Source organism: Xiphophorus couchianus, chromosome 1, assembly GCF_001444195.1.
Source record: "Xiphophorus couchianus chromosome 1, X_couchianus-1.0, whole genome shotgun sequence".
Taxonomy (NCBI): Eukaryota; Metazoa; Chordata; class Actinopteri; order Cyprinodontiformes; family Poeciliidae; genus Xiphophorus; species Xiphophorus couchianus.
In genome coordinates, this window is record NC_040228.1 from 17,746,815 (window position 1) to 17,759,859 (window position 13,045).

Here is a 13,045-nt window from a genome sequence, read left to right on the forward strand (position 1 = left end):
AATATTTAAAACTTGTATTTCATTTACGTTGAGCCAAGACGACATTGTATATTTCAAAGTAAATTAACGTAATTACTTTGTGGCATCAAAAAGTTTAAATATTTAGGAGCACATGAATCACTCATCAGGCATAATGTCATTTTGTAATGACGCTCAGAGTGCTTGAGAACCAAAGAAAGCTGCTGCCTGCTTTTGAAAGTGAAAGAGTTTCCAATTCTAAGATTTCAGCCACTCGGCACTTTACCCAACAGGACCTCGTTTGTCATATTGTTTCATAATTCACTGCATGTCTTTCCCAATCAATACATGGTCTCCACTGAGTCGTGTTTCTGTGCTGTTTTCCATGCTTCTGCTGAAATGATAACGATTTCAAAAAGATATATTGACCACAAGCATGATGACCAATTGAATTTTGAACAGTTTAATCAGACTATTATCCAAATGATTACATTAATTCAAAAAGCAGCCAGAACTGGTATTCTTGGGGAGCTGCAATGATCCACGACTCAGGTGGGACAATGTGTTGAGAGGATTTTTTAGTTGTATACTCGAAAACTAACACTGTATAACACTATGAACACACTCAGACATAGGTGTGGCTGCATCATGCTGTCGGCTGCTTTCTTCATCAGGGACAGGGGAGTTTAGAGGTTAAATAAAAATGTGGACCAACATTTTTAGAATCATTTCCCTGTCACTTCACAATTGTTCACAGCTTTGTTCTGGTTTATCCAGTAAAATCCCAATGAGTGAACATTGTCCTCTGGATGTTCATGGTACACAGGAGTTCTGCAGTGGAGTTTGTGCGCTCTCCAGTATTCAGAGCCAAAGGAAACATGCTTGTTGACGGCTCTCTGCAACACAAAGTTGGACATTTCTGCCACAGACAAAGTGTCACGTTTGTTTGTCCTCCTGTCTCTTTGTGGCTCATCCTCCAACCTTTGACCCTGTGGGACAGAGCCTTGCTGTTTAGGAGCAAGGCTAAAGCCTTGTAATGCACACAGACACATTTTGGTGAAGGGGACAGCAGGGGGTGCGGAGGTGGGCAGGAAATGGTCTGTGCCCCCTCCCCGAGGCCGCATCCTGCCCTTGGTAAAACTGCTCTATGTGCGCAGAGATCTGCATTCACTGTGTGGATCTGTCTCAGAGCGGCACACACTCCAAATGCTTTGGATGATAAAGACGAATTCCTCCTTATTTTGACTCTTGGATAAGCCAGATGTTGATGTGTTTTACATGCTGATCGCCTGTTACAGCGGCGTCATCTAAAGTCAGCATATCTTACTGCCCTCACAGCACATGTCATTGATCAAGTCTGCATTGCAACATGTGGCATTCCTCAGTAAATTCAACTCCCCACTGATTTGATTAATGGCCTGCAAACAGATACACCCATTCTTCTTCAGACACCCACCTCCTCCCCTTCCAATGTCCAGTCTCTCCCCTCCTGTTGCTTACCTCCTCCTATTATCCTTACATCACCTTTTTATTCCTAACGTAATGCCATTTATTTTCCCCATATACTTGTTGCTTAATTTTCTACTTGGAGGCATATGGGGCTTAGGTAAATTTGAGACTTTTTAATATCTTTTGAAAGGACAAAGGGCTGGAGGAGAATCTTCTGAAATCGCTCCAGCGGAGAATGTTGGCGCTGAGGCTTTGGGCAGTTGTGTAAGAGCTCTGCAGCTTGTAAGAGGGCTGGAAACTTTAGCCCAGTGACTTAACCCTCTTGGCTTGAACCTGATCCTCCAGTGAATCAGCTCTGCAAAGCCTGACGTTCTGATTTCAGCAACACACTCTCTCTCCCACTCAGCATGGGCCACTGTAAACCCTGGCAACCTTAATAGAAAATCAACAGACACTCATCCAATCATGCCCTGTAAATACCGTAAGACAGATGCTTTGAATTAAGTACTTTAGGAAAGGACCTGTTTTTGCTGTGCTGGCAGAATAATTTCTATCTTAAGCAATGCCTTAATGCAGAGTTGTGCAAACATATTCACTCATCTTCAGTTTTATGACTATTTCTTCCACTGAAACCGTAAACATCAGTGAATTTTATTTGGATATGAGGAATAGATCCACAGTATGTTCATTTGATTGTTTACAAATAAACTAATGGACTGACAACCATGGACGGACGGTCGGATGAACGGATGGACAAATACAATCTAACAAGTGCGCTATGGAATCAGATTCAGCTGTACCAATTTCATATTTATCCAATATGTCTCCCACATAATATCGTACGGCTGCACAGGAGTTTATAGTTTGTAACATAACCAAATGTGAGATAGTTCAGGTTATGAATATTCCTGGAGAGCACTACACAAGCATTTGCATCAGCAGAGAGAGAAAACCTGTAGACTCAGTTCACAAATATGTTGGAGGAGAAAAGAGACATTTGTTGAAAAAAGCGTTAAGATCTAAAAGGTTTAATCTTTTCGGGTTTAAAAGTCTTTAAATCTATTCTCAACAGAACAAAATCAAATTTCCCATTACAAGTACTACTACAGTAATATGTATCAAAGATGGAAACAGAGTACACCTTTAAAATCTGACGCACATAAAAGAGCAGAGTCGCAGACTTTAAAGTGGGCTCACAATTTTATTGCTTTTAATTTGCAATAAAAAGCTAATTAATTTTCACTTTTTATTTCTACTTTTTAGTGTACCCCGCCTCTCGCCTGTTGATAGCAGTAGATAGGTATGGATGGATGGATGGATGGATGGACGGACGTGCCTGACGACACCAACGAAACATCTGCAGCCTCAGACAAGCCAATGGTGAAAAGGTTAGAGGATAAATTAGACATAAGTTAAATGAAGCAACTAAAACCTTTACAAATAACATCACATCATCATCAACAGCACAAAAAATACACTGAAGCTTAATTTTACCATTTGATCCCAGCAAAGCCCTGGTCTACAAAGTGATGCATATTTTTTATTCAAAACCATAAGATGTTTTGTTTCTTAGTTCTCAAAGTAATACACTCTCAGTGTGAGATCAGAGAAAACACAAATTACATCCCCAAAGTCAACTCCTTATGGCTCTGGGACAAGCTCCCATGCAGTTAACTTAACCTGTCCAATGAGTTGTTCAATAAAATATAAAGAGCAGTTAAGCCACACAAAATGGCAAACACAAGTCAAACAATTATCTTTTTCTGGATTAAAACAGAATTCAGCTAAACTAATGAGATATTTGGCACTTTAATGCATCAATGGGCTGAAGTTAAAGATGTTGCTTGCCTGAGACAAGCCTGTGTAAAGTTTGTCCTTTCGTTATTGTCAAAAAAAACTCTTTTTATTTTCCATTTCATTATCTATTTTTTTTAGCCAGGAAACACTCATTGAGATTGAAAATGCCTTTTACAAACACCCCTGGCCAGGAAAGCTGAATAAAACCCATTTTAGACACAAGGACTTAAGCATTAAAACACATAAAAGCAGTAGGTGCAAAATCCTAAACACGTTTACAGTAAGATGTTCTTTTATCCACGTTCTTTAAAAGTGTTCAGCAAGACCAGCTCCTAGAAACTTAAAGCATTTTGTGTGTAAATCTAGGCAGATGGAGCCACGTTTTTCTTGTTATGTAAAATCTAAGTGAAAAGACAGCAGAAAGAGAAGCCATCACTCTGCAAGGCGGTGGTATTATATGTCTGTCGCTAATGGTTCAGGAATGCCAAATTAGTCAGGGGACACACGCGTGAGGCTGTGAACATCAAAATACTTTAAGGGGGCCAATATGATACCAAGCATCATTTAAAAAGAAAGATGACAGCTCCAGTGATCTCATCGCCTTGCAGCTAAAGAGTCAGACTGCCTCCTACACACCACAAACCAAAAAAATGTCTCCTTAGCAAGATGCCAATTTAATTTCAAAAGCATATAGGGAATCAAGTGTACAGTTTGTGGAGGCAGAATGAAGAAATTACGAGGAGAAATTGAAATTACACACATCTTTTAAATTCTGCGCATTTTTCTCCAAAGTCCTTGCCCACGGTCGGCCCTTCAAGCGGGACTCAGGCCCTCTTTGATTCATTGTGACTGCGTAGGTGTGCAGCTGTTAAAATGACTCTCACATTCACATGAGCTCAGAGAGAGAGAAAAAAAAGGTAGCAGACAAATGAAAAATCCCCCCCTGATCAAAGTAAGCTCCTGTATTCAGGGGTTGTGTGTTTGCATGTGCACAGCCTTTAGGGTGCTGTTTACATTGAGCAAGCCAAGTCATGCAATTTGATCTCAGGGTTCGACGGCGTCCTCAGACACACTGGTGCACGCATGCACCTTTCTGCACCAAGACCAATCAGGAGTAAATTCTGTTACCTCACCAATAAATGCTGGCATCAGTGTATGTTTGTGTGTTTAGACTGCTGCTATATGTTGCACCCTGGACACTTAGCTTCAGACGGACCCATTACCAGCTGATCTGAACTGCCCTGTCTAATTTCCTGCTTTCTTTTAGATCCCACTTCTTTGACAAGAAATAGGTGAACAAGGATCCCATCATTGCTTATTTGCCCCCCCCCAAGTCAGCGTCTTTCTGCACAGTCTGCCCACCAACCCTGCTTACACGGTGTGCGTCCCCAGTGTTTCCCGACCGACAGGCAGGTGTGTGCAGGTGTTCTACCCATCACTCAACATCGTGTCCCTGCAGCACACACCAACCCATACAACTGTGTGCAGCTCCATCAACCCATTCACAAACTGTCATGCATGTCCTAATGAACTCTTGTGTCAATACAAAGTCATCTGAAACACCATTACATTAAAAAAGGAACACAGAAAACCAGCTGAGTTTATTAGAAATCCTTTTATTTACAAAAACCGTAGGAATAAAATACCCAACTTTGTAAAGTACATCTATTGAGATTCATCTTCAACCAAATGTTTAAAAAAAAAGAAAAAGAAAGAAAAAGGCCTCATATCCAAATAGTTTTAATAACAGTTTTTGGTCAGGCTCAAGTGAGCTTTTATAACCCAGTGTGGTTGTGCAGCGAGGAGGGGGCAAATGTTGTCTGCGTGTGTCACCTGTCATTGAGGTTGCAGCTAGCGCGTCTCTCAGCGCCCTGCCTCCACGGTGCACCATGCACAGACAGCTGTCTCAACACCCACACATCATGCATGTATAGCATGGTGAGGAATGACATCCTCGCGTACGCACAAACACACCCCAAGCAGCTGCAACATGGCCGCGGTCCCGGACCGGCCGGCACCAGCAAAGTTTCCTGGGAATTAACTACGCCTTCAGCTGCCACAGTTCCAAAAACATGCAGCAAACAACAGTGTGATTTCATATTTGACAATCATGAAGTTAAGGCACTTAGAAAAACAGGAATTGTACACGGATGTGAGTGCTGGCTCCCAGCACCCACAACCCAAAGGGGAGCTCCAGCTGTGTCTTTTTCAAGGCGGTCTAGGATGAGGGACAACACCCAGAGGAGCTGTGTTTATGCAGCAGGGACATGCGGCTGAAGGTCCGCGAGCACGAGCCGCACTGGTACTTCTTCACCTCTGAGTGGGTCTGCAGGTGGGCTCGCAGGTTGGAGCGGTCGGCGAAGGCCCGGTTGCAGTGTTGACAAGCAAAGGGGCGCTCACCTTCATGGGGAACAGAGGGACAGAGAACACCGTCAGCACCAGAGCAACATTTTGCACCCATTACAGTTACATTACAGTCATTGGTTTTAAATGATCCGCCGCAGAAAAGAACACCCCAGCTGAGTTAATGCTGTTGTTTCTCATGCAGACCAACTGATGGGCTGAGATTAGATTGTGTCCTGCTGAGCAATTACATTTGCTCATCGGTCAATAAATATCAATGAGCACAAGGTGCAGCCAATTGCATCAACAAAGTCAAAACAGTGTGAATCAATGGGGGTGACTTAAAATCTTTACCTGTGTGCGTGCGGATGTGTCCTCTGAGCAGCCAGGGCCTGGAGAAGGCTTTGCCGCAAGTTGGGCACACGCAGGGAAGAGTGTGTGAGCGGATGTGCATCTTCAGAGCTCCCAGGCTGGTGTACTCCTTGGAGCAATGCTTGCAGTGGAAAGCTGGGCGTGGGGATACCTCTGAGGAAGTGGAAGCAGTCTGCAGTAATGGACCGCTTGGAGGGAGCTGGTGGCTGGACAGCTGATGATGCGAGAGAGCAGAGAGGCTGCCATAGCTCTTGCTGCAGTGTAGACAGTGGTAGATGCTTTGGATGACCTCCGGGCTGGGGGGATCTGAGGTACGGCCGCCGTCCTCTTCTTCCTCTCCGCTGCTGCTGGAAGGAGAGCTGGTGAGGTTCAGAGGGCCCAGCGGAGAGGGAGCCAGGGACACCGGGTTAATTGGAGAGAGGGGAGCAGGCAGGGCATCGGAGCTGGTGAAGAAGGGGCTGATGGGATGGCAAGTGAGCGCAGATGCGTTGTTTTGTGTTGGAAGTTCGGCCAGTGGAAAGCTTTCTGGGACAAAAGCTGAAAACAAAGAGGAAGTCAAGTCAGGTGGGGTTAAACAGATGATCTAAGCTTGTTATCATTCTTGCTCTCGGGTTGCACTCTATAGAGCATCAACCTTTCTCATCAACACATTTTCCAGATGAATAGATCAGTCTTTTCACCTGCAGGCTACTTCACAACTCTTTCCTGGCTGCAGGTACTTAGATGTAACGTTTAACCGTGATTTGTTGTAGTATTTCCTTTGAAAACTTACCTGTTTGACTTTCCAGCTGGTTTTCCCTGTAATAAGGCTTCTTGTTGGAGAAATACTTCTTGACAAGAAAAGATCGAGGCATTTTGAGCTCGGGTTTTGTCCTCAGCCAGAACAAATAAGACAATCTCCACCACCAAACGCCGACTGTGTCCCCGTGCTCCTGGTTTGATGGCTATTTCCAGACGGACGGAGTTGAAAACTCACAGGAAACAGAACGACAACCTACGATGTTGCGTGTATCTCTCCGTTAAAGTTTGCCTCCTCATATAGAGGGGGAGAAAGCAGCGGGGTGGGTGGGCACGTCCCCGCCCAAAGACACACCCCTGCACGCCGGGGCGCCACCGTCCCCTCAGATCAGGTAAGGGGACGGTGCCCAAAGTGCCAAAATCTGCGCTGAGCGTGTCGGCGACTGCGCATGTCTCCACGGCTTCACGCCATAGGCTTGTACTGAAATATAAATTTTTGAATTAGGTAAAAAAATAAAATAAAATAAAATAAATGACCAGATTGGAACATTGGGTATTCAGGAGTTAAAGATATGAGCTTAAATGTTCTTCTTACTTCATGACGACCTGCTGCAGTACGGGTTCTCATAGGGACTGTCAGCAAATTACCAGTCAAATCACACATTCAATAGCAAACGATAGCAAATTCATCCAGCACTGTTTTTCTGAAAATTTGTAATAATTAATGTCATAATTAAAGTTATTGATTTTTTTAAAATGTATTCATTTGAAACATTGAAGAAATTAAAGTCTAATCCCAACTTGTGTATTTTTCTCCTAACTAGTGAAAATGATACATAAATTTGGTGTCACTGGAAACATAATCTACTGAAAATAACATAAAACAAGATACAAAAAGTACAGTCAAGGAAAACAAGTTAGCAGTAATTTGAAAATGTATGTTTCCATAAAAATATTCATGCAAAGTACAAATTATTTTATATAGCAGCATGATTCACTGTGGTCACATGATGTAAAACCTATAATATTTCATTAGCCACCAATTAATTTAAAGTAGCTAGCAATGTTTGGTGCGAGCTACTATAAATTACTTAAACAAACGAAGTATCCTATTTCTAAAACTAAATTAAGCATGCACTCCAGATAAGCCACTTCTATCACAGCGCAAAATGTTGATTTAAAAAAAAACTATCTTGCGTTATTTAGTCAATAATTTGTTGATGATCCCTTAGAGAGTCTCTGCGGGTTCTTAGGAAGTTAAGGGAGTAAGCCTCAGTAAACCAAAGACACCACTAAACCAAGAGTTAATATCTGTTCAATCAATAGTTTAGTTTAGTTTGGTCAGAAATCAGGTGCGGCGCCCCCTGCCGGTTGAGAAGTCCGCATTTATTTCTCACATTCCAGAAAAATGTTTAAAATCAGGCTGAAAACCGCAAATATGTTTCCGATGGTCCCTTAGACACAATCAAGCCTTTATCACTCTACACGCACACAGCGATGAGAAGGAGGCATTTCGTTCATAACAAGGAGAGACAAGCGACCTGTCCTCTTTAGCCACTCAATACAAAAAGCTCAATTCATCCTGATCTGTTCTCCTCTCCGCTCTCAGCAGGAGATCACTCAGTGTGAAGAGGAGCGGCACTGTTCTCCTGCTTCCTCGCTGAGGGAATCGAGGTCCAAAAAAATAATAATAATTAAGCGAGCAGACAGGAACCAAATGATGATGTAAAGTTGGTGCTATTTAAGCGCCTGCCTTGGGGTGGTGTGAAATGCTGGGAGGAAATGAGCTGTAAATTCAGTCTGCACGGTCCGTTAAAAAGTTTTAATTGGGCCAGATTTGAATATTTTTCACCTTTTAGTTATTTTTAGACTTGTGTTTCATTTTTAAATTATTGCATATTTCACTTGCGTTGAGATTGTCGGTGCGCAAAGTGTTTGAACATGCGCATCGGGTGCCAGTCATCAGACAGGAATGTCTCAGCCTTTAACTGGAGCTATTTAGCATCGCAAAGGGAGTCAGATGCCGGGTGATGGGGCGGGTTGGTGCACCTGTCCAAAAGGCGCTTTTGTCACCGCATGCCCAAAAGTTCACACGTCGTTACGGCGCTTGTTGATCCTGACGCCACGTAGACTGCTGGGTCAGCAGGGCAGGGCAAACAAAACAGCGAAGAGCCGAGAGACACGTGAAAGTGATCTTCCTTCACGTTGATGATTCTTTGAGCTTGAAGCGAGACTTGATACGAGTGGTTCTGCCCGCATCACTTTGTGTGTTTCTCGGTTCCTGTATTCATCGCTGTACGAGTGAAAACAGGTTGATTAAACTGTGGCGACGATTCAATTCGTGGAGCGGGAAGGGGGGCGGAGGGGGCAATTTGTCTGTAGGAAACACTGCAGACAATTTGTGTTACAGCGTGTTAGAGTGACCCTGCGACACGAACGGTTTTCTGCGGGGAACAGATGTTCCACTCATGGCTCCAGGCATGAACCACACACAGAAGCCTTCACAGATTGCTCGTTTCTTCTCTGAATAATCTGAAATCACCGCAGCAGAAAGGAATGTAGTTTTCAAGAATGAGAAAGTTGGTCTCATGATTAAGATTAAGATGCAAAATATTCTGCTGGTAAATTAGTTCCTTACTTTCCTGCGCAGGTTGCATACAAGTTGATTTAGACAGATTGGGAATCTTGGCCAATCTTGGGACAATAAGCATCCCTCTAAGCATACTGTGAACTATGGTGGTGGCAGCATTATGTTGTAGGATTTTTGTTCTGGTCAGAACTAAATGGCCCAGAAAAAGTACAGGTCTACATCCATATGGGAATTAGTGACGAGGCTTGAAAATTTTCTGTTCTGCAGTCGCTGTCAATCTAATTTGACTGAACTTCAGTTGTTTTGCAAAAAAAAAGAAAAAGGAAGTGACATAAATGTCTTCTAGATGTACAAGCTTAGCAAAGGCACATCCCAAAAGTCCTGCAGCTGGACTTGTGTTCAAACCTGGTTCAAACTTTCTTATTTTACTTGTAAAGAATTTTAAATGTATCATCTCCTATTTCTTCACCTTCATACGCTGCTCAGTGTTACTCAGCATGAAATACAGTGAGGTTTTTGGTTATAAGGTGACAAACAGTTGGTGTGAATACTTTTGCAAGATGCTGAATTTGCTGTTTTTAATCAATAGCTCAAGCACAACAACAGCAACAAAAAAGAAAAACAACGTAATTCCCACATGCAAATGCTACATCAAATTTTAGGTGAAACAGAAAAAAAAATCCAAACTAAAATTTCAAGGATTTTCTTTCACAACAAAATCCGCCCTCGTTTTTGATCATTCCAGCTCTAAATTTCCCGTTCTAACTGCTTTTCAGAGCCTAACGGTGCCGACTTCCATCATGTATTTGAATAGAAATGACACCAAACATCTATTGTCATTGTATGCAGGCATCAAGTGCACCTTTACATTTCAAAACCCCATCTACTATCTTAGACCAATCAGGTGCATTGTAACCATTCAGTCAATTCAGGAGACAGGTAGCGGCCACTTGATTACATTTACATTGAGTCAATGGAGGTTTTTCAGCGGAGACAGAGGAATCAGCTCTTCTTTGATTGAGTCTGTAGTACGCGTCTTAAAGTCCATCAGATTTATTCTGAAAGCCATTGGATAAATCTGGGGTAAACGACCTCTGTCATGCCCCTATTCGATTATTCCAGATGTATTCTAACTGCTTCATTCATTTTCACGGCTGCATCTTTGTTTGCTTGCACATGCAAACCAGGGCGCATGTGTAAGTGTTGCCCTGCAGTTCAGAGGTCCACAAGGTGGAAGATAAGATTATCCCATAGGAATGCACAGCAGTTCGTTTGGACACCAACTCCTACACGTGATCTGTAGTTTGGTCACATTGTGTGTTTAGCTCTTTGAGCAAGGCATGCTCTGTATGTCTGAGCATGACATGATGAGATGTGTACAACACGATCACTTAAAGCCTCGTCTATTATTTCTGCTCAGCATGATCTATTTAGACATATTTTCATTGTGTAAGCATAAAACAGGTCACTCTTGAAAATGAGACCTTATTTGTCAATGAGATTTACCTGTGTAATTATATATATTTATACACTTCTATTATATATCTACCTCTACTATCAAGTCTGACTCTTTCATTCAGACTTCAACGGCTTAATAACGGGGCAGATTTATATTCACATTTTCATTTCTTTGTGCTCGTGCCGTTTGTTTGCAGAGCGTGTCAATTTACAGACCAAGTGAGGTTTTACACATCCATCGGCAAATGATAATAATGTCAGTCACTATTAGATTTGTCCACAGTCGTATTGTTGCATGTGAGTCAAGAACAAACACATCACAAGCCAACATCTACATCTCACACACAGGTGGAAACATTGTCTATTTTTATGCGAGGTGGTGAAATTAAATGTTAGCTCAAAACCCAGAGAGAAAATGATGGGAATGTGGTTTATTAAACCATGTTCAAGATTTATTTCCCTTTAACTTGACCTAAAAATTCTTAGATAACAAAAAGACGGTCAGACTGAGAACCTTGTACTTGGAATTTATCCTGATGTGAGCTTCTGTTTTATATTTCAGTACTTTCTGAACAACAGGTAAACATATCCTTCCATGCATTATTCAAAAACATAAGATATTTTTTCATGTGAAATTGTCATGTGATATTTTTTCTACAAATGAAATTTTCTTTTTCAAAAATGTTATGAGCTATGCAGTTACCTAATATTGTCATAATGTTTCAGTGTTTTTGGTTCCTTTCCTTTATAGCCTTCATACAACAGGCTTTTTCAATTTGTTCTGTACAAACAAATCTGCATTTCTGTAGAACTTAAAGATTTTTTATTTTTTTGTGCTACATCATGGCTTTGATATTATTATTATTATTATTATTATTATTATTATTATTATTATTATTATTATTATTATTGCTGTTGTTGTTGTTGTTGTTGATCGAGGCTATTTACTCAGCAAATTCAGATTTCAGACGACCTACAATCTTAATTGGCGCCACCTGCTGTTAGAGATGTGAACCAGTTCCTGAAAATACTCCAATTTGCCACAAGGTGGCGACAAATAATTAATATTTGTTCTCAGACTATTAATGTTATTTATAATCACGTTATTCTACTTTTTTTTTAAAATCCTCTACAGAACTACAAAAAGTATGAGAAGTCAGGAATATGTTACTAAACATAAAAGTTTCGAAACATTCTGAAACAGAAAGATAAGCCGTTTGAAATAGTTTTATTTAAAATGATTTCATCAAAAATTGTATTTTTTTTATTGTTGTTTTGTTTAAGGAAACTGTGCCTCTTTTAACATTGCTAATGTTAAAAGCACAAAAAATAAATAAATGAATAAAAATCTTCCAAAGCACTTGTTCTATTGTGTGTAATATTTCAGAAGCTGTGTATGTCTTTACAAATCTGAGGCTCTGCATTCTTTCAAGAGGTAAAGCCTTTTTCCAGGAAACTCTTCCAAACAAGTTCTACTTGATTGGAAGAGTTTATAGTTACTACAAACGTAATGCTTTGATGAAAATGATTGAGCTTAGAACAATAGATAAGTTTAATGTCTGGCAAAGCGATGAAAATTTATCTGTGCTGTTTTAAACCAGGGTTGAATTTGAATGTATTTAATTAAATGAAAGAGTCAATTTCAGGTGCGATAAACCTCAGTCTCCAACTGGGTTCTCCAACTCTTACATGTGTCTGTGTTCAAAAGCACCTGAAAAAATTGTAGACATACATCAAAAAGTTGGTTTATTTCACTATTTCAATTGGATCTGTTTATGTTTATAAAATGCCTTGAAAGAACAGTCAATATAAATATAAATTACTGAAATGAATTTATCTCAACTCATTTGAAAGGTTCTCTACAAGGGCAACCTTCAGAAAACCTTCAGCAAATTTGTCCTAGGGTTTCAAATAAACTTTATCATGTTACATTTTTTGCAGTTAAAATCTATCAGATAGAAACATCAAGTTTTAAAAACAATTGTACACATTTAATTTAGCTGAAACAACATCCCTTTCATTTTTGCAAAACAATAAATTTCTAAAGTAAAATATTTACTCTGACACCTAATTTGCTTCATAAAAATGAGCTGGAAGATTTACATACAGTTCCTAGTTCCACCAGGTTATGTTTTCACCCACGTTTTCAAAAAAAATTTTTCTTACTGAGACTACTCTGAAAAGATTTATTCATTAAAAATATGATCGGTGATTTCTACTGAATAAATGTTGTGACTCAAGACGTTCAACAAAAATCTCGAAAAAGAGTGGAGATGCCGGGGATTGAACCCGGGGCCTCATACATGCAAAGCATGCGCTCTACCACTGAGCTACATCCCC

General features: G+C 40.7%; 1 protein-coding gene and 1 non-coding gene across 2 annotated transcripts; both read right to left on the reverse strand.

Annotated features, from left to right (window-relative positions):
- Nucleotides 1-4,800: 4,800 nt before the first annotated feature.
- On the reverse strand, nucleotides 4,801-7,002 carry snai1b (snail family zinc finger 1b). The gene is made up of 3 exons (XM_028015333.1): nucleotides 6,692-7,002; nucleotides 5,902-6,456; nucleotides 4,801-5,604 (listed from the first exon to the last, which is right to left on the reverse strand). The coding sequence occupies exons 1-3, from the start codon at nucleotides 6,771-6,773 to the stop codon at nucleotides 5,423-5,425; spliced, it is 819 nt and encodes a 272-aa protein (XP_027871134.1). The 5' UTR covers nucleotides 6,774-7,002; the 3' UTR covers nucleotides 4,801-5,422.
- A 5,971-nt stretch (nucleotides 7,003-12,973) lies between these two features.
- Nucleotides 12,974-13,045, reverse strand: trnaa-ugc (transfer RNA alanine (anticodon UGC)). Its single transcript has one exon. It is a non-coding gene; the product is annotated as a tRNA-Ala (tRNA).

Bases quoted from the DNA above. Each gene is read 5' to 3' on its own strand.
- snai1b (XM_028015333.1), bottom strand. From the start codon at position 6,773: ATGCCTCGATCTTTTCTTGTCAAGAAGTATTTCTCCAACAAGAAGCCT. The intron at 6,457-6,691 runs GTAAGTTTTCAA...CTTTGTTTTCAG, and splicing joins CCAGCTGGAAAGTCAAACAG to CTTTTGTCCCAGAAAGCTTT. The intron at 5,605-5,901 runs GTAAAGATTTTA...TTCCCCATGAAG, and splicing joins ACACATCCGCACGCACACAG to GTGAGCGCCCCTTTGCTTGT.